At 45.9% G+C, this 25,439-nt stretch overlaps 1 protein-coding gene across 3 annotated transcripts in view; it reads right to left on the bottom strand.

The window, feature by feature from the left end:
* NAV2 (neuron navigator 2) overlaps positions 1-25,439 on the bottom strand; it is a 385,703-nt gene that overhangs the window by 242,433 nt on the left and 117,831 nt on the right. For all 3 annotated transcript variants that reach the window (XM_032413834.1, XM_032413835.1, XM_032413836.1), the window contains exons 2-3: positions 21,352-21,469; positions 10,706-10,758 (exon numbers count right to left, since the gene is read on the bottom strand). In XM_032413834.1, the coding sequence (XP_032269725.1) occupies positions 10,706-10,758; positions 21,352-21,469 (171 nt within the window). The remainder of the gene's footprint in view (positions 1-10,705; positions 10,759-21,351; positions 21,470-25,439) is intronic.

Below are 25,439 nucleotides of genomic sequence, written 5' to 3'. Positions count from 1 at the left end.
AGGGAAGGGAAGGGAAGGGAAGGGAAGGGAAGGGAAGGGAAGGGAAGGAAAAAAGAAAGAGAGAGAGAGAGAAAGAAAGAAAGAAAGAGAAAAAAAGAGAAAGAAAGAAGAAAAAGCTGGAAGATCAATTTTTATTAAGTACATTGATTTTCATCTAACTATCAGCATCAATTCAGTTTCTTTTTTGTTTTAAAAGGTCTTCTGCGACCTGACCTCAGCTTGCTGGCAGCCGTCCTCCTCCCCTTGCTGAGGCTGAGCACACAGGCATTCACCTACCGACCAGTCCCCAACACACAGATGCCACAGGCTACCCATGCTTTAACCAAGTGCAAATACGACGTCCTTGCTCAGTTTTGCTTCATGGAAAACAAAAAACAAAACAAAAAAAACCCAGAAAACAAACACACATACAAAAAGACCCCTTTGAAGCTAGGCTGAAACATAAGAACCGCATGAAGACATACGCAAGGAGGTGGGTCCAAGCATGAGGCCCAGATGGCTGTTCTATAAACCACAATCTACATGGTTATAAATCACCAGTTGATCTCTCTTTTAGCTCAAGAAAATGTGTAGCTATTCTCCCTCCACATATCCTCACATTCGCTAAGTTCTTTAACCTTACTGAGCACCACGTTGCCACTCACAGGGCCTCAGTCCCCAGGCAGGTGTGCTGAGCATTTCTTTGGTAAATATTCACCGAGCATTTACCAGGTGCCAGGCCATATGGACAGATGGACAGATGCAACAGCGTCCTCAAAGATGTTATCGTCTACTGGGATACAGGCAGTAAAGCACAACGTGCTAAAGGATTATCGCTTCCATTTCTCAATAGAGGAAACCAAGGGTCACTCAGGTTAAGTGAGCTAGAAGGGACAGAGAACGTGTGTGCAGACTCCAAGACCATGGCCATGCGCACGATTCAGATCTGATCCATTCAGAGCTTACTACCATTCTCAGACAAAGCATCCTAGCCTTTCCAAGAAAGCAGAATGACTGGCTCATTCAAAATTCTTAAATTTAAATAAACCCTTTAGAGATACCATTAATTTTTAAAATTTTAAACAACTTTGCAAGCTAATTTACGTTTACATGTATGATTGCACAGGCAGAGCCCTAAAGAGGTTTTTTGTACTTGGCTTAAAGACAACCGTTGGCCAAGTGTGGTCACCAGACCAGCAGCATCAGCATGGCACCCAAGATTTGCTCGTTTAAAAATGCAAATACTCCAGGCTCCACCCCAGGCCTCCTGAATCAGCAGCTCTGGGGGTGGGGCCCAGCACTGTTGGGACAAGCCCTCCAGGTGACTCTCCTGCGAGCTCAGGCTGGGGCGGCTCTGCCCTGGGAGGCTTTGCCAAACCAAACGCTACTTCCCTCATCAATGAAAATAATCTGCTTGGGCCGGGAGGGGGGGGGGTGTCTTTTCCGCATGCCTTCATAACTAAGTTAAAATATAAAATTGTGAGAGAGAAGATTGGAGAGAATTTCTTGGCTTAGAACAACTCAAGTTTCTTTACACCATTTAAAAATACAAAATACATATTACATATCTGACATAATGAAATTTGACTTGCGACATCACCCCCACTCTCTGGGCAGTTCCTGGACAGTTAGGCCATTAATTGTTTAAGCTCATTCATCTAAGAAACATGAGCACTTCCAATGTACTTAGCCCCATGCCAGGTGCTGGGAATATGGAGATTTTTATTGAACCAAAAGATGAAAAACACGCTATACATACTACAAAGCTTGGATGTTATTAAACAAAATATGATAAACATCTCAAAATGTGTTTAAACGTCATATTAGTTACAAAACAAACCCGCATTAGTTGGGGAACATAGTACCTACTCATAAGTGCAGGTCCGAGAAGAGGTCAGGAGTCCCTGGAGCCCAACTTGTAATTGGCACCTGTGACTCCCGTGTCAGCTTAGTGTCTGAAGCCATCACGATATGGCCGTGCAGTGCCAGCAACGAAATGTGGGGCTCCGTTCTCCCCCTGCTTCCCTACAGTGACTTGCTTTGAGTTTAGCACAAAGGTGGCAAACTCCATTCTGAAGTCTTCTAACAATGGAAACGGACTTCCAGCCAACTCAGAAACCTGAGGGGCTTGTAGTAGCCAAATGAGCCTCTGCTAGAAACTCAGACAGCAAACTGTCTAATACAGTAAGAATTATTTTGGTTGAATCCCAGAGAGTATTAGTTTCCTGCTTCTGCTGTAACAAGGGACTAAAATTTAGTGGCCTAAAGCAACCTAAAATTCTCTTAGAGTTCCAGAGGAAAATCAGTCTTGGAGAACTATAATAAATGAGTAGGTCAGCTGTATCTTTCTGGAGGCTCTAGGGGAGAATCGGTTTCCTTCTCTTCTCTAGCTTCTAGAGGTCACCTGCGTGCCTTGGTTCATGGCCCCTTCTAACCTCTTCAGAGCCAGAGAACAGCATCTTCCAGTCTCTTGCCTCCCACTCCCACCCTGCTCCCGTAGTCACATGTCCTCACTCACCTTCTTGCCGCCCTGAGAAGGATTCTGGTGATCATACCAGGCCTGCCCAGATAATCCAGGATAATCTTCCTGTCTCAAAACCCTTCACTTACTCACGCCTGCACAGTCCCTTTTATTAGGTAAGACAACATACTCACACAAGTTCCTAAGATTAGTATGTGGACACCTTTGGGGGTCCGCTGTTCAGCCTACCACACTGGGTGCCTACTTTGAGTACGATAAAGCCGTTCAACGCACCATAGTTAGGATATACAGGACTTGTAAGCAGAGAAAGGAACAAACATCTAATGTGCTCTCTCCATGAACCAGGACGATACCAGGTACTTATTATGCCATCGCTCATCCATCCCTGGCAGCAACCCTAGGAGGCAGCTTCTATTACAATCCCCCTTTCACAGAGGAGGGCAGGCTCAGATTTAGGAAACTGCCCAGCACACATGGTCCAGGATGGGAGACCCAGGGCTGCCTGATTCCAATCTTCTTCTTCAAACCAAATTTCCTTCTCATGAAGGAAGGCCTCTCCCCCAGGCTCCGCCCACACCTACAGGAGGGCCAGGATTACAAATGTAATTTTTGTACCTCCATGTCACAGTCCATCTTTTCTCTTCTTTAGTCAGTTTCCTTAGATGTAGAATAGCCTAACAGTTAAGGGAACAGACTTTAGAGCCAGGTTTCCAGGGTTCAAGTCCCAGCTTGTCCCTTCTTTGCTGTGTGACCTCATGCTCGTTACTAACCCTCTCTGTTTCCTCATCTGTGAAATGGGAATAAAGGTCACTGCTCTCATAGGGTTTTATGAAGATAAAATCCATCAATGCAGATGTCTAAAACATTGCCCGGTTAGAAGCATATATGATACATGCTTGCTACTCTTATGTAAGAACACAGACAGAATCTGGGACAAAGGCAATAACCCCAGGCTCTACAGCAGGAGGCTTAAGAGAAGGAGAGATTCTCTAACATGACTCACATTTAGCCCGTGGCAGAGCACAGCAAATGGCAGCAGGGTCTAAGTTCTCCACACCATTCAATGGAATGAACAAGATCTATTTCTCATTCTACAAGAATAAAAGGAGCTAAAACATGTAAAGCACTTACCACTTATTTTTTTAGATTTTTATTGACTGATTGATTTAGAGAGAGAGAGCCTGAGCATGGGGGAAGGACAGAGGGAGAGAAGCAGACTCCCTGCTGAGCAGGGACCCTGGGATCATGACCTGCACCCAAGGCAGACGCCTAACCAAACTGAGCCACCCAGGCACCCCAAGCACTTACCATTTTTATTATCAATCCTAATAATCTCTGGTGGTTGTAAGGATGCCTAAACATGCTTACCTCAAGTGACATAAAAGAATTCAATAAACCAAAAGTTAACTGCACGGTCCTATTTGGGTCTTCTAGATAAACCAAGAAAAAAAGGAATTAAAAGAAGAAAAGATACTTCTAGGATAATGCTAAAGAGCTTCCAATAGCCATAAATAAGGATCTGACAAGGTATGTTACAATCCTTTAGTCACATGGATAAGTCGAGGCCAGCTCCTTTCTTGGTCTTTCCATCCATCCATCCACCCATCCACCCAACATTTGTTAAATACCTACTAGATGCCAATCATCGAGGCGTATCCTAAGTTAGGATACTCAGGTGAAAGACATGGCATCTCCTTCAAGAAGACAATTCAACAACAACCACAAGGGAGTGCTAGGAGAAATGCAGGCATGGAATACCAGGAGACACAAAAGACAACAGGCACCTCATTATCTCAATTACTTGAGATAACAATTGACCTGAAGATTAAAGGTCCCATTATCCAGGTGGGACAATCATCAGTTTTTCCAGGCAGTCTGGACAGCACGTAGCTGAGTACAAAGACAGGAGTATACAGCCTCTTTGGGGGCACCCAAGTTCCAGTATGCCTGCGGTATGGAGTGTGAGTGGCCGAGTGGCAAGAAATGACGGTAACTGGATTGTGAAGGAATTTCTATTGTGTGCTCAAGAGTATGGAAAGGAAAAGGGGTAGCCCACGATGGTTTAAATAGATGTGACCAAAGAGGCAGAGAGCTAGACGTGGATGTCGCCTCCATGTTGAAAGAGATCACTGGCCAAAACATAAGCAGTGGCAATGGATGTGCCATTGAGTGGTAAGTGGTGGATGCTGCATGCTGATCTTGGCCCTGGACTCTTCCTACTTTGCTTTAAATTCTAAGTGGCCTGTGGACTTTTCCTCATTCCTTCTTGGTTCTGTAACATGTGTGTGCCCTTAGGGTGGTGTAAAAATAGGCCCAGGGGCCCAGGGAAGAGGCAACTCAGCTGCCCAAGGATCTCAGACACTCCCTAGGCATGTGGCCTGCTTTCTCTCAGCTGTTGGGAGGGCTCAAGGTCACTGGGCCTGGAAACCTGATTCTGTTGCAGATGGCCTTCCCTTGGCCCAGGAAGCTCTGTGGAGACCACAGTGGGAGGTACCTGGCGCCAGGGCTGTCCAAGGCCATCTCAAGAGGCTGCCTCTCACTAGGGGTCCCTCCTCATTTTCAGCTCCTGAGGTTCCATCAACAGGTCAACTCAGGCCCTTTCCAGAAATAATCTCCTCTCTTCTGCTGATTCTGCTATATCCACAAATGAAAAATTAGAGTAGGGAATGGGGAGGTGGAGACTATTTTTATTATACCCCTTCTCTGTCACAGAGGTGGACACCATAGGCTCTTAAACTAGATAGACTTGGGTTAGAGTTCTAACTCCACTTCCTAGGTGAGTAATCTGGGACAAAAAAAAGACCTTGTAAAGTCTCAGTCCTCATGTGCAATTTTTTTGGGAGGGGAAAAAAAAGGGATTCTGCTCATGGAATGTAAGTTTGAAAACCACTGCCTGGTCCTTGTCTGTGTCTACTTGCAAACTCCTATTGTTTTGGGAACTCAGGAGCTACCATGTCCACAGGGACCTCTGAAAGGACAGGGTGGGGGAGCAGAGCTGTGCCCTAAGCAGCAGGGGCACTGAACTTTGGGTCTGTGGAGCTCTGGGGGACACATGGGCTGGCCTCTGGGATCCACAATCTGCTGAGGTATATGCAAAATTCTGGGGTGTGTGTGATCTGGGGAGGAGAGGGCCTTAGCTTTCCTCAGATTTCCAGAGGGTTTCATGTCCCCAACACATGAACTGTGTGCACAAATCATCACTGTCATAGAAACAGCCATGTATCAAGTGCTGTTCCTATGCTAGGAGCATGGGGGTAATGAGCTCACCTACCTGAAAGGGCTGTTGGGAGGATGGAGGGAAAGGATGACTGGGCAGCACTTAGCCTGGCACCTGGCACCAGGCAAACACTTGACAGGCTCTCACTGTATTCTATCATCTTAATCAGTACTACCCATGATTATCCCTTTCGTTGCCTCATTAGTACTATCAAAACTTTATGAGCTATGTGTTATCAACCCCACTTTCCAGAAAAGGAAATAGAGCCTTCAAAAGGTTAAATAATCAGCTCAAGGCCACAGAATAGCAGAGAAGGAACTTGAACTCAGGCTGCAAGATTCTCAAGCCCAGTTGGCCCTCCGTCTAGAAGCTCTACGGGAAGGGGGTGCCTGGGTGGCTCAGTCTGTTAAGCGTCTGACTCTTGGTTTGACTCTTGGTTTCAGCTCAGGTCATGATCTCAGGGTCGTGAGCTTGAGCCCCACATCGGGCTCCTCACTCAGTGCAGAGTCAGCTTGGCATTCTTTCGCCCTTCCTCTCTCCCCTTTTGCTCCTCCCCCTTGCTTGTACACTCTCTCTCTAAAAATAAATAAATAAAATCTTTAAAATAAAAAATGGAAGCACCAAGGGAAGAAGGCAGAGCTCTTGGAGTGCTCTGGAGGCCCCAGATGACCCCGGGCCTGAGATCAGTGACCAGAGGGATAAACAGGCCTGGGGCTTTCCACTGAAAGAGCCAGCAGGCCTTGCTAACTTTGCACCTCTCCTCATCGACAACAGAAAGCCAAGCCCTGTACAATAATAATGATAAAAAAAGAAAACCATCCCCTGCAGCAGCCATTCCTAGGCTCCAAAGTGAGGCAATGTCTTGGAGCCCAGGGGTCCGAGGAGAGGCAGTGCCCTCGGGCCAGGCTCCAGGCAATGTTTCTCCTTCCAAACTAATGCATAACTCTGCTGAATACAGCACTTGAAAGCCAAAAAGATGCCCCTGGGTTGCCATGGCAATGCTAAACAGACAAAACATTTTAACCAGCTCTGACGCACACAAACAAAATTATTCAAGGGCCAAATGGATGGCCTGGTGGGTGAGAGGGGGAAGGGAGCATTTCTACAGCTCCATCTCCAAGGCCATTGCCCCCAAAAGCGTGGAGGTCAGCCTGAAACTGCCCAAAGGACTCCTTCAACACAAGCTAAGGCCAGCTGGCTAGGGAAAGGCAAGTCCCCGCCATGCCTCTCTGCCTCGTGCCCACAGTCACGGTCCCATACTACGAGGGCCCCCAGAGGGTCACAGTATATGCTGACGGTTCGGGCTCTGCCTCACCCTGGGGACAGCTCTCCACCACGTGGGCCCAAAGCAGCGTCGAGAGGGTGGGATGTGCCCGTAAGCATGAATGGGCTCACAGACCTTATGGCACTGTGCAGGTAAAAGTCAGAGCAAATAATAAACCCATGAACTACCATTTCCCACCAGGTAGCATTTTCAGTTCCCAGATCCCACGACTGAACTTCCCTCTCCAGGGCTGGATGACCATGGGTATTTTCCTTTAAAAATACTTCACTCCAGGGCCCAGTGGCGGGTTGCTCCCCAAAATGCAGTGATCTGGGGAGTGATGATGAATGCAGAAGATTTGTCCTAGACCCGAAGACTGCCATGCCTATAGGGTCTGCTGTATTCTGGGCTCTTCCATGCCCCACTCCTCACCGCAGGAGAGGAGTCTCACCAGGTACAGCTTATGGCACCTCGGGAGGATCATAAGCAAATGCTGCAAAACCTTCCTTTGCAGGGTCCCCGACAAGCTTTACTTCACATTTTCCAGGAATGTGAATCCTCTTCCACCCATCATTCCCCTGTGTTGAACCCTCTTGCCTTCCAGACTCACTCCCTAGAAGTTACTCTTAGACCTCCCTCATTCTCGGGGGCAATGGGCCCCCACTGTGCCATGTGCACAGATGTCCGTGCACACAGCTGCACTGCTATTCTCTGCTCTCCTGCCCACCCGTCACGGAGCTCCTGGAGGGCAGGGACGCCATCTTGTTCACCTGAGCATTCACGTGGCCCACCCAGTGGCCAGCACTGGTCAGCACTCTGCGAAGGTTTGCTGATCGATCGGCAGGCTCAAAGGGACAACGCCACACCCATCACGTCTGTGCATCAGTGCCCCTGGGATTTTTCTAGTCCCAATGCCGGAGCTATCTGCTCTCACTTCCCCAGCCTCCTGGAAAGGAACATTTGAAGCAGAGCCCAGAGTGCAGGAATTTGAGACCTGAGCCGCTGAGCAACCTGGTGGATTGGGAGAAGTGTGGGGGCTGGGCCTCCTACCCACAAAAATCAAAGCTCTTGGCCCTACTCACAGATTAGCTGATGGACTGAACTTGCCCCTTGAAAACTGGAACAGCACCCATTCCTCCTGCTCTAAACCAGGATTGCTTTTTTTTTTTTTAAAGATTTTATTTATTTATTTGACAGAGACAGACATAGTGAGAACAGGAACACAAGCAGGGGGAGTGGGAGAGGGAGAAGCAGGCTTCCCGCTGACCAGGGAGCCCGATGTGGGACTCGATCCCAGGACGCTGGGACCATGACCTGAGCCGAAGGCAGACACTTAATGACTGAGCCACTCAGGTGCCCCCAGGATTGCTTTTCTTTGGTTCCATTCTTCAAGGCTCCTGAAGAGGCTGTGTTTTCTTAGGGAGTGAGCACATTGACTCTGTTGATTATTTTCAAGGGAGGCACAGTTACCTTCTGAACAGGTGCACTCCCCACGTTCTCACCTCATTGTGGGTCATCTTCCTCTTGCCAGCATGGTGCTCCCCACATGTCTTCCTCTCTGTCTCCCCCAAATAGGCAATTTGTAGCAAGCAACAGCAAATCTTTATCATGGGCTGCCCGAAATAAATCCTAGTTGGGAGCCTAATCTTCTAGGAATCTAGAAATGGTGGCTCACCCACTGTGTCGTATTCCCAAAGTATGCTTCCCATGAGTAGAAATGCATGAGCTCTGTATATGCTCGTACAGGTGCGTAAACGCACACACACTACACGGGGGTCCTAGTAGACAGAACAACACCTGTGCTTGCCCAAGAAGGACTTCCTGTGTGCTCTTGGTGAGGTTCCGTCTTATGGATTTGTCACAGTTTGTGATATAGGGCTAACGACAATGGCCCTGTTGTCTTTATCATCTTATTTCCTACAGAATGGAATGACTGTGGTGGACGTTTTCACATTTTCCTGGCCTCACATCCTGTACGCTGAACTATTCTCTGCTACGTTTACCACCAGACCGTGTCTGCCTCCCCGCCCCTAAGCTGGAACTAATTATCACAGACAATTATAGGATTTTATATTCCTGTATTCTTAAAAAAAAACCCCACAGGCCATGAAAAAAAAAAAACCAATACTTTCACAGCTGAAAGAGTTAGAGAAACCACAAAATTACATTGGTGCCATGGTAGCATTTATAAATAACATTTGGCGTATAGAACTAAATTTGCACTGAAGAATCTGAGGTGGCGTTATTATTTTATAATCTTGAAAAGTGGACTTTCACACCTCCAACAGAAAGCGCAGAAAATACAAAAGTGCCAAAGAGAATAAAAGGTTCATTACCTTCCAATGTCAGGTCTCTGTATGCATTATAATGGGCTGGGACAAATGCATCCGTATCTGTCTCGAAGGGAACGACTGCATCTCTTTCATGTGAAGATATGACTGCCTGTGTAAAATGCTTGCACTAAATTAAGTCTTCTATCTTCCAAATTTTCTCAATTATTAATACTCTAGACAGCTGCCATCGTAGCGCTAGCAAAAATAGCAGCCAAGCTTTCCAGAAGTCAAAGCAGCCATGAGATTCTGCATGGGGACTTTCCTACGGAAGGAGGGGTTGCTCTCCGGATCAAACAAAAAGAAACAAAATCCCCAGTGAAATGACCAAAAAAAAGAGAAACTTGTTTCACAATGTAAACTGAAGGACTCCCCACCACCCATACTCCTCTTCAGAATAAAAAAATGTGTCTTTATGCATACAAAAGAAATTGGGCTGAAAAGGTTATCTGTCCAACTCACTGGGATAACAAACACTTGGAAAAACTGAAAGGGAAAACCAAGGAATGCCAATCGCTTTGTTATATTCGGAATGACACTATTAAATATGTCAACTCAAAGGGAGTATGGGGAGGTCAGAAAAAACAGATTATGCCTTTTTCTTAAGTTTCTGGAAGGAAATTAATGTCCTGCAAAAATAAAAAGTTATCCTGAAGTTGCCACATTTGTATTTTAAATAGATAATAGCATCATCTTAACAGTCTGATATATACATACTTGGTGTAAAGATTGTTTGGAAAGCCTTTTGAAGGGAAAAACCAGGTACTCAGAGCATTGCAATTTAATGTTTTCTGAACTAAGCAGTGATCATGAATTTTAATTCAAAGATCATGCACAGGACATACAACAAGAACAGATGTTAAAAGATTCATTTTTTTAAAAAAAGCTTTAATATCAGAGCTTAAGCATATGACACCAGAGAGAATATCACTTGTCAAGGTTAAGAATGGTCTGGATATGATTATACATTTCACATCTCCTGTCACCATTGTGATTTCACATCATTCTAACCTTTAAAGGCAATCAGACCACATGCCCCGATTTCTGAGCAAGATACCATGACCTCATCCGTGCCTCAGCACCACATACAGAGATCGTTGTGTGTCTTTCAGAAAGCAGAATGAGTCACAATGGTCCAAATTCTCAACAAGTGTATGTTTCTACCAGGTCTGCATAATTTGTTTCTGAAAGAAAGGGCAGTATTTCATGTTCCCTGTCTCACCATCTACGTAAAAAATCACGGCCACTTTTTAGTAAATGCCAACAAATGTCAGAGAAGCCGACGGCAGCTACTTGGAAATAGCTGTTAGTTTATTAATATAATCCCCTAGAGGAAAGCTTATGGTGGGAATGTTTTCAAGATGGCCAGTATCATTGAGAGACAGGGCTTCCTTCTCTCACACAAATACTCACGCCAGCCGTGTACCACTTACCATTTGCGATCTGTTCTTTGGACAGCCATTGATGTCTTCAATCTTTTCATTTGCTGCAAAAGGAAACACAAGTCAGAAAAATAAACAATCACCCCAGATACTTTGAGTAGTGATGTTCAGGACCCTTGAGGCCAACCAAGTGCTAAGGCCCATCCTGGGGTCTGTCCAATCAGTGCAGCCATGTGAAATGCTGAGATGCAGCTCGCAAGCTTCAGGACTTACTCATCGGGCTGCCGTCCTCCAGGGACAGCTGGGGCAAGGTCGTCAGCATCTAAAGCAGAGACAACTGCACTGACGACAGTCTTGGAGTGATGGGGCATCACAGAAATGTGTGGAGACTGAGAAATAGACCGGGCTGTGATGAGGTTTTAGGCTCTTTGAAAGGCTACTATGACCTCCCCATAGAAGATGGGACGGTTCGGAGTGGATCAGTCCAGCTGTAGCTCCACTCGGCACAAAAGGCATAGATGAAAACATCTCACCTCATCTTTTTCTTAATTTTTTTTAAAAAAAAATTTAATTCCAGTGTAAAGTAGTGTTATATTAGTTTCAGGTGTACAATATAGTGATTCAACACTTCCGTACATCACCTGGTGCTCATCACAGCAAGTGCCCTTCTTAATCCCCATCACCTATTTCCTCCCTACCCCCCACCCATCTCCCCTCTGGTGACCATCAGTGTGTTCTCTATAGTTAAGAGTCTGGTTTTTGGTCTGTCTCTTGTTTTTTCCCTTTGTTTTTTTCTTAAATTCCACAAGTGAAATCACATGATATTTGTCTTTCTGACTTATTTCGCTTGACATTATATTCTCTAGCTCCATCCACGTCGTTGCAAATGGCAAGACTTCATTCTTTGAATAATATCACACACACACACACACATATACACATCTTCTTTATCCATTCATGTATCAATAAAGACTTGGGCTGCTTCCATATCTTGGCTATTATAAATAATGCTGCCATAAAGAGGGGTGCATGTATCCCTTTGAATTAGTGTTTTTGTATTCTTTGTGTAAATACCCAGTAATGGAATTACTAGATCATATGGTAATTCTATTTTTAACTTTGTGAGGACCGTCCATACTGTTTTCCATGGTGGCTGCGCCAATTTGCATTCCCACCAACAGTGCACAAGTGTTCCTTTTTCTCCACATCCTCGCCAACACTTGTTTCTGGTGTTTTTGATATTAGCCATTCTGACAGGTGTGAGGTGATCTCACTGTGGTTTTGATTTGCATTCCCTGATGAGTTGAACATCATTTCATGCGTCTCTTGGCGGTCTCACCTCATCTTTAGCCAGAAATGCTAATGTTGCTTAATACCAATAGGATTACTAATAATCCTATTCCCAAAGTGGTAACACACAGAGAAAATGGGAGAGTGAGACTTAAAAGTGGCTCATCCAAGACCACACAGTAAGTCCAAGTTAGGTCTGAAACACACTCTTGGGGTCATAATAACACCTAGCTCCTTGGAGAAGTGGGAGAAAGAGGTTGTGTTGAATTAACTGGAAATCAGTACAAGTGACAAGGAAGAAAGGCCCAGGTGCTCACAGTGAAGTACGGAGGAATCCCTACAAGACACAGCCTAAGTTATCTACGTGGGGGAGAGGGGCTGAGCTCGCCACAGCAGCACCACAAAAACACAATATATGTAGAGGTTAGGGCACTGGCTTTGGAGGCAAAGATACTGCAGTTTGAATCTCAGCTCTATAGCTTCTTAGCTGTGTGATCTTAGCCATACCACTCAATCTCTCTGTGCCAGTTTCTTCATCTATAAGATGGAGCTAATACTACCTACTTTAGAGGAAGAGCTGTGGGAAATAGATTATAGGATGGCAATGAAATGCTTTGCGCCGTGCCTAGCACACAGTGAGCGCTCTATAAATGGCAGCTCTCATTAACCCAGTAATATATATCATCTATGTAAAATACATAAAATATTAATTTCCTTTCTGATGTCTCCATCAGAGTTAAGCCCAGAAACTCAGCTAGGAGTCCATGGTCAAGAACTAAGGCTCTGCCTCCTCTGTGAAGCCTTTATAAGCTTCCTTTCCAGTCCCCTGACCTTCCACCCTCAGCCCCCACCCCCGGATGGAAAAAGCACCTTCAGGTCTCTGTTCACTCAGCACCATGTACCTACCTTTGCTATTAATTATCTAAGGTATAACTCCTTTCCTTGTCTCCCCCACTATGCTGTTTACAGCCTGGCAGACATGCAGATTTGGGTTTTCACATTTGTGTCCTCAGGGCTCAAGAACTGCTTACAAAACGATTAAAAAAAACCAAAACTCTCTTACACAGATTTTAATGAATAGGATGCCAAAAACTTCCATGAAAAGATATTAAAAACCATCTGAAAAGGATAATAGAATCAAAGTGTCCCAAGCCTCTATTTTACAACACCTGAATCTAAGTATACCACACCATTACCTCAATTGGGCTTATTTTTTCTCTAGTGTTTCTACCTTGCGAGAGAAGGGAGAAATAAGACACGAGCTAGTGGTAAGAAACTGTTTAAAAATCTAGTCACTATGAGACAGTCTAGTTAGTATACATTCAGTCTAATCTACACCCTTAGAATTTGCCCAGAGTAATAGATACTCAGCCTTATGCCCCACCTTGGAAGATGTCAATATTCAGAGATCCAACTCTTAAGAACACTAGGATAGACATTTTAGGAAGCCTTTCAACCTGCTTCCCTTACTCCCAAAAGAGGTGCCAGAGAGCCTTTAAAAAGCACATAAGAAATCCCCGTGGATGAGATGACCCATGGATATTTGTTCTTTAGTTCACTAGAAAATACCAGAATTATAATCAGCCAGAATAGACCACTAGCATGTAAACTCCAGAACAAACTTTATCACTTGTTCTTTCCTACTGTAACCCCAGAGCTGAGGATAGTGCCTGAAACACAGTAACCCCTCAAATATTTGTTGAGAAGAACTAAGGAATAAGTATCCTGAACATTTCAAAGAATCAAGGTTTTATGCCTATTTTGAGGCAGTTGTCCTTTCACTTGTCAATATAGACATACTGAAGATGGAAAAAAAAAAAACAAAGAAAGATCCTTGAAAAATGGCACTTCTTCAAACAAGGGAAATGATGTCAGGCCTGCACTCGGACCTTGGGTTTTGATATACAACACTGGAGAATAAGTATGTGGGCTTTTGAGAATCCAGGCCACTCAAGGTATCCTCCAACTGGATACTCATGATGGCCAAAGTCGTAAGTCATTAGATTCCAATCGATACCCAATGCAGCATGAGGTCACTAGTGCTCATTAAAGTGAAGGATGGATAACTGTGATCCTAAGAAATCATTTTAAAGATTCTTTATATACCATCTGGATAAAAAAAAAAAAAAACAACAACCAAAAAACCCAAAGGATTTATCTCTCTACTTCCTTTTCATGGTCAGTCACCAAACCACAGTCAGGTATTCACTGCCTGAATTCAAGTATCACGGCTCCCATAAGCTTCTTGCCATTTTACAACATTTGAAATAAACCAATGGAGTGGAGCCTATGGATGATGACTCTAAAGATATATGGGAAGAGATAAATCAAATGCTGAAACCCAAACTCAAATGCTTAATAAAAATGCAAAACAAATCTTGAGCCTCCAAGTTTCCAATTTCATGTAATTTAAATACTTCTCCTTTGCTTAAATTCTCAAGAATTTCTATGGCTGTCATAAATACTTAGAGCAGTAACAGAGGCTCTGATTCTGCTGATAAGAAGGAAGAAGAGCTTGGTCTTCCGAGCTGAATTTATTAACTTGTGGTAGGGGGTCTTTGGCTGCAAACCAAAAGCAGATAACCGAAAAAGCAAAGGCATTTGTCCCCAAAGTCCTCAACTATGATTAAAACTGGCATCCCTAAGTGCCCGTGCTAATTTATTTATTCCAGCATGTTCAAGACATTCTCAGCAGTAACCTGCCTGCACACGAGGTGACAAGTTAGTAATTGGAAAGCTTTTTAAGTAAGAAGAGTGGCACCAAGCTCATTGCTTTCCAAAGGACTTCTTTTAAAGGGCTGAGAGCATTTCAGCAGCCCACGCATCTCTGCATAGGGCAGCTGGTAGCCCTGCCAAAGGGAAGAGAGAGAAACTGGCTGCCCAGAAAGGCAGAGGACTTACCCAAAGACACACAACGGTAGTAGGTCATCAATGGAAAGAGGGCTGAATTCCTGGTTATGCTCAGAGGCAGCCCAATGGCAGTGGAAAAGGCGCTGCTATCGGCTCTCTTCACCTCTAATGGGAAAGCTCTTACCCTGTCCTCTGTCCTCGCTTCCTCCTTCTCTCCAATCCTCTTTCATTCATCCTGTTTTCCTCCTTCTCTCTATTCTTTCCTCCCTGCCTCCCACCCCTTCTCTCCTTCCAACCCCTTCTGGCATTCTCCCTGAGTGACAGCAATGTAAGCAGGAGGAGGGAGGCCTGTCTCTCCCTCTTGATTCATGCTGTTTATCCTGGCCTCATAAACCTTTCTAATAGCTCATGGCGATGGCACCGTGATGGGCTGGCAGGCAACTGCTGGCTTTGGGCAGCTCATGACTTAAGAAGATAATCACACTAATAAGAGGCTGAATGGAGACTGGACCCTCGGTCACGAAAGGCAGCAGCAAAAGGTCCACTTCCGCCCAATAGGCAGAAGGCGATGGAAGAAGAGTGTGGGCCCCAAATCATCCCACTATCTGAGAAGCCCAGCTCCTGGGGTAGACACACGGACTCTAGAACTGATCTCTCTGGGGTAGGTGAACACTCTGGAACCAGCGTCTGCGCGTAACACTTCAGGCTTTCCTTCAAGCCACACTTCTGATCATGGCACTCCCCAATGTGAAAAATCAACTCTTCAACCACTAGCCCAGAATTCATTGCCCTGCGCCTGGTAGCCTCAGGCCTGGTAGCCCTGCCTTATTTTGCCTTGTTGCCCCTCTCACTCTTACCCTCCAAGCCTCTCTGCACACTATTTCCTCTGTCAGGAATGTCCTTCTGACTGCTTCACCTAGACAACTCCAAGTTTGAGATCCTGGCTTAAAGGTAAATTCCTCAAGGAACCCTTCCTTGATTCCACCCCCTACCCCCATCATGGGTCAGCTCTCACAGCACCAGTGGTCTTCAATCATTATGTACTATACTTCTCCCAGGCCTCCCAGGCGTTGTTCCCCAAAGGGACAATCTCCCTGACTCCAAGTTTTCAATGGGCCTTCATTTGGGGGTGTTCTTTTCTCTAACTACTTTGAAATAACTTCAAATGGGGGGTACCTGGCTCAGTCAGTTGGGCATCTGACTCTTGATTTTGGCTCGGGTCATGATCACAGGGTCGTGAGATTGAGCCCCGCGTCAGGCTCCATGCTAAGCGTGGAGTCTGCTTGAGATTCTATCTGTCCCTCTGCCCCTCTCCCTGCTCACGCTCTCTAAAAGTAAATAAATAAAATCCTTGAGAAAGAAAGAAAGAAAGAAAAAGAAAGAAAGAAAGAAAGAAAGAAAGAAAGAAAGAAAGAAAGAAAGACCGAACGAACTTCAAATGGACAGAAAAGTCACTGGAATTCCCACACACCATTGTTTCTCATTTTCTCCCCCCTTGTCTCTGTACAGGTATACAGATTTTTTTCCGAATCCTTTTAGTGTGGACTACATAGATTGTGTCCCCTGCCCCTTAGACTTCATATGCATTTACAAAGAACAGGGAGATTATCTCACGGTACAATTATAAAATTCAAAAAACTTAACATTGATACAATCCCAATTTTGGCAATATACTAAAAAATGTCCTTTATGGCATTTTATTCCCCTACATAGGATCCAGTCCAGGATCTTATAGTACATTTGTTGTCACATCTCTTTAATCTCCTTCATTCTGGAACAATTTCTCAGCCTTGGTCTTCATAGAGCTGACATTTTTGAACAATACAGGCCAGTTTGTTTTTGTTTTTAAATAGAATGTTCCACAATTTGAGTTGGTCTAAGATTCCTTGTGATTAGTTTCAGGTTTTCCATCCCTGCCTGGAATTCAACATAAGTGATGCTATGTTCTTCTCGGGGTATCACATCAGCAAGCACATGATATCCATCTTCCCCTTGCCAGTGATCAAATTTTGATCTCTGGTTGTGAAGTGGATTCTCCCCTGTGTGGATACATTTCCCCTTGCAACTAATAAGCAATCAGTGAAGAGACACTTTGAGACCATGCAAATTGCTTGCTCCTCAAACTTTCTCCTCCAGATGTCAGCATCCATTGCTTCTTGCCTTAACTAATCTTTACCATCATGGTTGCAACTCGCTCTTTATTTGTTTCCCAAAACAGTGGAGTCCTTTCTTCTCCACTGATAGATGTATCTATCTGTCAGTGTAGACTCATAGACTCCTGTTTTATTCCATAATTATAATCCACTACTGTCCTCAATTTTGAAGCTCTTGTGGTCTCAGATTATGGTCATTCTTTGTAGCCATGGAGGGCAGAACTAGTATTTATAAGGAGATACTACCAAGGGCTGGGGGGCAGAGTTTGACCTAGTGAAAGAAAATCTTTGGAAGGATTCCAACTCTCCATCATTAGAACTAGATGACGGGGGGGGGGGGGGGGGGGAATAAGCTGCCCGTCACAGGAAGTATTTAACAGTCTGTTGACTGTTCTTCATGAAAGAAATTCATGCATCAGTTTGGGGCTTTAGAGGTCCCTTCCAAACCTTGAGACCTGCAACAAGAATCCTGGAAAGGAGAAGAATGTGACATCCAGTTTAGAGGCATGTTCAGAAAAATAGAAGCTGCAGAGAAGGGCACACATCCAGGCCACCTGTGGGAAACAATCCAACCAGGCCTGCAGAAGCAGGAGCTGCAGTGAATCCAAGTCTAATCCCTGATCCTCTCGGGTTTTCTTGAACATCATTGCTCGCCAGCCACCATGTTAAATGTTCTACATGAGCCAGAAAGAAAGACAACTCAGACCCAGGCCCAATACAGAAGCCAGTGGAATGATAGAGGAGGGTCCCTCCAGCTCTGTGTGGGGGAGCTAGGAAAGATATGGACTTTTCCAGATGAATGGGGGCTCACCAGCCAAAGAACAATTGCAACACTAAAATTCTGTCCAGCACATGACGGACTCCAATTCTGGGAAAATTTTAGACAGACCAATAGAAACACACATACATATATATGTGTATGTTAAATACATGTACACATACAAATGTACCTTTTTACATTTTATTTTAAAGGACACACGTGTGGGGAAAAGCATGGGCTTCAGAGTAAAGCATACAACTGGTCAGTAGTTCTACAGCCCGGTCAGAAACGTTGCTCCCTCTCCCTCACCAAGAGATCTGTATTCACAAGATTCGCTAAGATTAAATGCTCTGAACCGGCTGACAAACAATCTAGAGAAGAAGTCACACGGGACTCCTGCGTGTCACTACCTTTTCAGCTCCTCATTTTCTGGGTCTCTGTTCTCCACAATCAGAGCAGAGGGTGTGAGCCCAGCACAGTCAAGGGCAGAGATAGAGGTGCTAACACCCGGCTTTACTTGTAGAGACCCCAGCAGGAGCAAGCTTCTCTGGGAGGGCTGAAGGAAGGCCAGTTGGGAGCCTCAGGGGCAGTGAGGCACTGTACTAACCTGAGGCCCTGCTATTAGTCCAGTAGCTCAGGCCCAGAGACGCTACTGTCTAGGGAGGTTCATGTCCTCCAAACAGATTCAGGGAAGCGTCCTCCTGAGCAAGGATAAAAACTGTACTAGCTTATATTCTGTAGCACTGTGCTTAGTAAATTCATGATATACATGCTACCATTCATCTACTCTGAGCCCATGACAGAATGAATTTATCACGATACACTGTAACGTGGATACCAAGGCCTTGTCACCCTCGTACTCATATCTTTCTAGGAAGTAGCTACCGAGTGTTATCCGAGAACACTTTACTTTCCAAACATAGGTCATGTTTGCTACCTACCTGGCATTTCCTAAGACTGCCACAAAATTCAGGGCGTGCCCATTTTAAAGACAGGGAAACAGAGGCAGCAGAGGAAAGGGACTCTGAGGTCCCACGGTTGGGAGCAATGAAGCTGGGATGAGAGCAAGGCCTCCCGGTTCCATCCTTTCCCACTTGCTCTCTTGCTCCCAGTGCTGAGAGCTGAGAAGGTCCTGGTAGAACTACTACACAGCCCCAAGATTCAGCCACAGTGGCGCCTCATGTGACCCAGCCGATGGAGAGGTCATAACTCAGCTCAAGTGCAAGTGCTCTCTTCTGTGAAGACCTCAGCAAGAAGATGCTACTCCTTCTTCCAAGGTTACAGGCCTTGCACAATTGTCTCTTTATCCCTAGCTTGGAGCACAATGCTGGCTGGCACACAGCGCTCAGCAAACGCTTACTGAAGTGAATGGAGCCAGACCCTTGCACTGGGTTTCGTGTCTCTGGATTGACAGGGGGTATGATAGAGCAGGGCAAAGAACAGAGGTTTTAGAAGCAAACTAACCCAAACTAGAATCCCCTCCAGACTAGTTGTGTGATATTGAGCTACTGAGAACACACTGAGCCTCAGTTTCTGCAGGTGTAAAATGGGGCAAATATCCCCTACTTCATAAGGATGTTGAGGAAATGGAGAGAAATTCGTAAGATTGGCAGCAGTGACGAAGAGCAGGAGGAAGAGAAATCGGTTCCAGTCCAAGATGACTACATAGGCGGAAGGAAGGGGCAGAGGGTGGAGTAGGCAAAATGGGAGAAGGGGAGTGGGAGACACGGGCTTCTAGTTACAGAATGAATCAGTCACAAGCATAGGGAATTTAGTCAATGGTACTGTAAGAGTGTTGCATGGTGACAGATGGAGGCTACCTCTACGGTGAGCATAGCATAATGTATAGAGTTGTTGAGTCACTATGTTGTACACCTGAAACTAATGTAACATTGGGTGTCAACCATACTCAGAAAAGTTTGAGAAAAAAAGTGGGAGGAGGAAGAGGATGAAAGGGAAGAAGTGTAGCAGACAGACTTCTAGGTCACCCCCAATGATCTTCCCGCTTACTTCAAACCCTTGTACAATCCCCTCCCGTGGGGTGTGACAGAACCTAGGATTTGCTTCTAACCAACAATACAAGGCAAAGGTGATGGGATGTCACTCCCACAATCATGTTACATTGCAGAAGATTATAACTTGCTAGCCAAGTTGCTCTAGAAACTTTCTCCCTTGCTGGCACTGAAGAAATCAATCCAAGCAACCACACTGGGAGACCCACACGGCAAGGAATGGAAAGGGGCTTCTAAGAGCGAAGCCCTCCAGCCAAGAGTCAGTGAGAAATCAGGACTCACCTCTTCTACCTGCAAGGAAATGAATCTGCCAACACCAAGTGAACCTGGCCCCCTCCCCAGTCAAGCCTCCACATGAGGACTCAGCCCGGGCCAACATCTTGACTGCAGCCCTGCAGAGATACCAGCTAAGTCGGGCCTGCACTTCCCACACCCAGAAACCATGAGATAATACACACATGGCAATGTGTTACACAGCGGTAGACAACTAACACACGGCAGGAAGGAAGAAGGAGTGGAAGAAGGGGAACCAGCGCAAGCCAGTCTTAAGAAATCAATCTTAGGGGGCGCCTGGGTGGCTCAGTCGTTAAGCGTCTGCCTTCGGCTCAGGTCATGGTCCCAGGGTCCTGTGATCGAGCCCCGCATTGGGCTCCCTGCTTAGTGGGAGGCCTGCTTCTCCTCTCCCACTCCCCCTGCTTGTGTTCCCTCTCTCGCTGTCTATCAAATAAATAAAAAATTTTTAAAAATTAAAAAAAAATCAATCTTAGGATAGCAGGGGTGCTTGTAACTGAGTGGCAGCATCAGTCCAAAAGTTCCCAGCTAAGGCCAACTTGCCTGTGTTTTCAGGTACAATCTCCGCAGATGTGAGCGGAACTACGACTATACTTTTATAGCCACTCTTCTCAGACTTGAAAGATAAGCAACTTTCCCACAACAATGCACACCCAAGGGGCGTCTGTCCTTATGCCTTTTCTTTTGGCGTGAGGCAGCCACCGAAGCACAATCAGCCTAACGGCATCTAACTGACCTCCTGCCTCCTCAGCTCGAGTTCTCAGGCAGGGCTGCGGGGGCACTTCCGGTCAGCCTTGAGGCTCAAGGCAGAGCTGTGCCCACCTGCCTTCCCGGGATGAACCCGCTCTTCCTGGCACGCAGCCCCAGCTCCCTTCCCCCAGTATTAAAACCAGAACCAACCCTCTGCACAGCTTGATCCTTTGCCTTCTCAGACCCAATTAGAGTTGGCAGGACTAAACCAGTCTTGTGGTACCTTTTGTTTGTTTGTTTTTGGTAAATATTTCCAAAGTAATCCACAAAAAAAGTACCATCAGAGGGGTTGGGGGGGAGGGAGAACCAGAAATACAGGGGGCAAGAAAGGGGCAGAGAGCCCTCCTCAGACCACCAGGACCCCCTCCAGCCCTCCTTCTCTGAGCATCAAGCGGGTCATTGTAGCAGGAAAATCAAGCTGGTACCCACGCTTCCCCAAGCACAACACATTATCAAGTGAATTGTTCACACGTGAGACAGAAACACTGTATTCTTCTGGGAGATTTTGGTGTTCCGTGTCCTTTGTCCAGCTCATCCCCTTCCGGGTCTGCACTGTGAGTCCTCAATCCCCAACGTAAAACCCACTCTTACCCACAACCTGGATAATCTGAGCCAGGAGGACACCGTCTGTCACATCTTGCTGGAGGTCCTTGATGAGACGTTTGTGGCCCGATTTGGCTAAATAGTGATTGGCCCAGTCCGTATAGATCTGCAAAAAAGCAAAGAGGCAACTTGAGGAACCTACTCAGACCCCGTCCCCGAGTCGGAGGCAGCTGCTGGGGCCTGCGTAGCAGCCACCGTCCCCGCCAGCACGCCGTCCTGGGCCAGCCGCAGCCATTAACATGCAGAGCCTTGTGCGGAGGGGCCTTTCAGCTACCCAGAGTGGGGCTTTTGCCTATTGAGAGATCTGCCATGGAGGCGCGGGGAAAAGCTAAAGAAAGCTTCAAAGCATGCAAAGGCCTGAATGGGACGGGGACACAGAACTAAACAGTCTGCTCCAGACGGCTTTGAGAGGTGGTGGCTCTAAATGCAAGAGAAGCCTCCCCCTACCCCGCTGCCGCCACCCCACCCCTTCCCATCTTTTTTCTCTTTATTGAGAAAACGTATGGGGAGGTTACCACCCAACAGGCATCTTTTAATGGGCCATTTCAGGGTAAGGAGGGCTATTGAGTTAGCGAAGCTCTCAGGAGCCTGGGTCCCTTGTAAAGAAGCCAAGTACGCCAACACAGAGCCCTTCAATTACTCGTGTGTGAGTGGCGTTATTGACCACCTTGCAATCAGCTCAAATGTAATTGGTTTAATTTAAAAGCCTCATTTCCACTGTTGGGATTCTGTGACTAATAATAATTTTAAAAACCCAGCAAATTCCAACATATTTAAACACAGCACTGGTGCGCACAGCAGCCGAAAGGCAGGGGCTGGGTCACCCATGGGATCAGGAAAACAGACCCCCCCCGCTCTTCTCTGTCCCCACAAGAGAATCTTTTCTTTCAAAACAGGCCTATAAGCACAAGAAAACTCACCTGAAAACATTCTCCCTAACTGAAATAAGCCAAATAACAAAAAAAATTAGAAATCTCACCAATTTTGAGTGCTAGGTCCCACGACAGATTTGCGAGTCTGTGGAGGGACATGCAGACCCCATATATCGGCACCTTTCTCCCCCCTACAGTGATATGAACAAGTGATGGCTCAAAGAGAATACTCCACCTCGACTGGTCCATATATTAGTAGCGACAAGTTCATATACTAAGTCATATGAGGTCTCCAGCTGGTGTGCTCCGAGATCTTGTGTGTGACTCCCAGAGCAGTGGGAGCCCTAGCCTCACCCCGGCTCTCCTCCACTCTGTGCTTCCAACAGGCCCAGAGTAATCTCACACAATGGGGCACTGCCCCTCACAGAATGGGGACAGCAGGCCAGGGCCTGGACCCACAAAGTAGGACCCTTCTGGGACGCTGCACCCCTGGCTACACCACCTGGGACGGTGAGAGCCCCCTCCCAAGATGGGGGAAGGTAGAGCTGCACTTCCTACTTCATCAAGAGCTGAGAACAGACACCCCCATCTCCTCCCAGCCCAACCTCGAATCTTGGTCTTCCACTGCAGAGACCCACAGCTGAAGAGGGACACCGCAGGATAGGGCTATTCCACACTGCACTCCAAGGCATCTAATCCTTAAATCCATGTTACTTGCCTCCCTAGGATTCCCAAGCACAATCATTTTCAATTTTGTAAGCACTGAGAAAGCTAAGGAAGTGGGGCACCATCTTGGTCATTAAATGGCCAATCCTAAATGCTAAGGATCATTAAATTAATGTTAAGAGGGAGAAAAAAAACATTAAAAGGAAAAAAGGCAGACGTGAGTTCAAGCCCCAGTTCTGCAGTTTCCATAGGGTAGGGATTTGGATCTGTTTTGAAGGTGCCCACAGCATTAGCATATTAGTTCTCGATATGTATCTGTGGGTGAATGGATGCAGGACTTCAGGCAAGCTATTTAACGTCACTGAGGCTAGTTTTTCTTATCTGTGAAATGGGATCAATACCATCTACTTGTCAGTTTTATGAGGACTGAGTGATAAGACATTTGAAAAAAGGGGGGGCACCTGGGTGGCTTAGTCAGTTGAGTGCCTGACGTGATTTCGGCTCAGGTCATGATCTCAGGGTTGTGGGATTGAGCCCCAGGTCAGGCTCCGTGCTCAGTCTGCTTGTCCCTCTCCCTCTGCTCCTTTCCCCCCAAATAAATAAATAAAATCTTAAAAAAAATGGAAAAAAAGGGCCTTAGGCAGAGTAGGAACTTAGTAAATAACCAACATATACTGCCGCCTACATGCCAGACGCTGGTATAAACATTTTGCACATATTCGTTTATTTAATCCTCATTCTATGAGGTAGATATTATTATTTGTCTATTTTTTCAGAGGAGAAATTTTGAAATGTAGAGAGGTAAAGTAGTAACTTGTCCAAGGCCATAAGTAAGTGGCAGAGCCAGGATTTGAACCCATTTGGGCTCTAGAATCCCTTAGACATTCTACCATGCTGCTTCTCTGAATACAAATACAAAAGTTATTCAAATCATTTCTCTCCTCCATGATACCCTCCAATGGATTCTAGGCTCATTCTTCTACTCAGTTATGTTCTCACTGAAAGATTTTAAAAATAAATAAAAACCCCAAACCTAGTTCTATCCCTTGCTGTCTGAATGCCCTTGGGCAAGTTACTCAACTTTTGCGAGCTTCAAATTATTCAGCTGTAAAATGGGCATAAGGCCTACTTCAGAAGGTGGTCGTGAAGACTCAGTGAAGCCCCTGGCCTGACCCCCAATGGGGCTCAGGAAGTGGGGGCGGTGGAGTGGGATGGTAAAGAGGGGAGCTCTGGAATCAACACACTTGCTTTACATCTTAGCTGCCACGATGCCAATTACCTCTGTACCCTTTGACCTGGCGTCCTTGTTTATAAGATGGGGATAATATTACCTACATCATCAGACTATTATGAAGATGAAATGAGCTCATATATATAGAAGGACACAGAAGCAGCCACCATGCTTAGTCTTCCTGGAGCAGAGCTCTAATCCTATCACCTACTCAAAAAATCATCAACGGCACCACACTTCCCATTGAATTAAAGTCAGACTTTTTACACTGCTATTCAAGGCAGTCTGATCCACCCACTCTTCCCCAGACCCTGTCCAACCCTTGTGGGGGAGGCAGTGTATGTGGAAGTTAAGAGGATGGGCTTTGAAAATGACCAAGTCAAGTTGGCCCTTGGCTCTGGGCAAGTGAATTTCTATGAACATTTCTGTATCTCAGTTTTACCTTCCATAAAATGGTGATTATACCAAATGTCTTAGAAAACAGCCTGGTAGTCCATGACCCAGGCCAAACCCAGCTGACCATATGTTTTTGTAAACAAAGCTCTATTGGAACACAGCCACACTCACTTGTCATCTTTAGCTGCTCTCCTGCCACAGTGGCATGGTTAAGTAGTTGTGACAGAGAGCTTTTGGCTCACAAAGCTTCAAGTACTTACTATCCAGCTCTTTGAGAAAAGATTGGCCAGTCTATTATAAGGGCTGAATGAGATAATAGGCCTACCATGCCAAAGGCTCAGTATAATAACTATGATCACCTTCAGGAAAAACTCAACCTCACACTTCCCCATCTCTGAATTCATGCCACCATGTCTGCCTGAGTACCTCCACCTGGGGTCACCCAGCAAGGCTCAGTTCCTAGGTCAGTCCCTCCAAGAAGTCACTCTGGATTTCCCATCTGCATCCCGAGCTGCACATGATGCAGAGATTGTAGATAACGGTGACACTGGCACCACCTTCCCCCCTTCCCACCAGATGTGGGCAGAGACCAAGTCCCGCCCATCTCTGCTGCTCAATAGTACCTCCCAAGGTGGGGACACACGGCAGTTGGTAAGTATGTGGTTGCCAGGTTGAGCTGAACAGAGAGAAAGCGGGCAAACCTCTGGGAAACTGATTACAGTTGAGATAAATAAGAATGTGGGCTCTCAGTGAATCCTCAAACCAGAATCTCAAATCTCTTTATTGATTCAAAGAGGAAGGGACAGAGAAAATAAATCACTCCATGGCTCAAGCTCATTAATCAGGACCCATCCAACAAGAATGGGACCCATCCAACAATTAATTATCTGGAGTTTCCCCCCGGCCCCTCC

This window comes from Phoca vitulina, unplaced genomic scaffold, assembly GCF_004348235.1.
Source record: "Phoca vitulina isolate PV1807 unplaced genomic scaffold, GSC_HSeal_1.0 scaffold16, whole genome shotgun sequence".
NCBI classification, from domain to species: Eukaryota; Metazoa; Chordata; class Mammalia; order Carnivora; family Phocidae; genus Phoca; species Phoca vitulina.
This window is presented reverse-complemented; position numbering and strand designations above follow the sequence as displayed.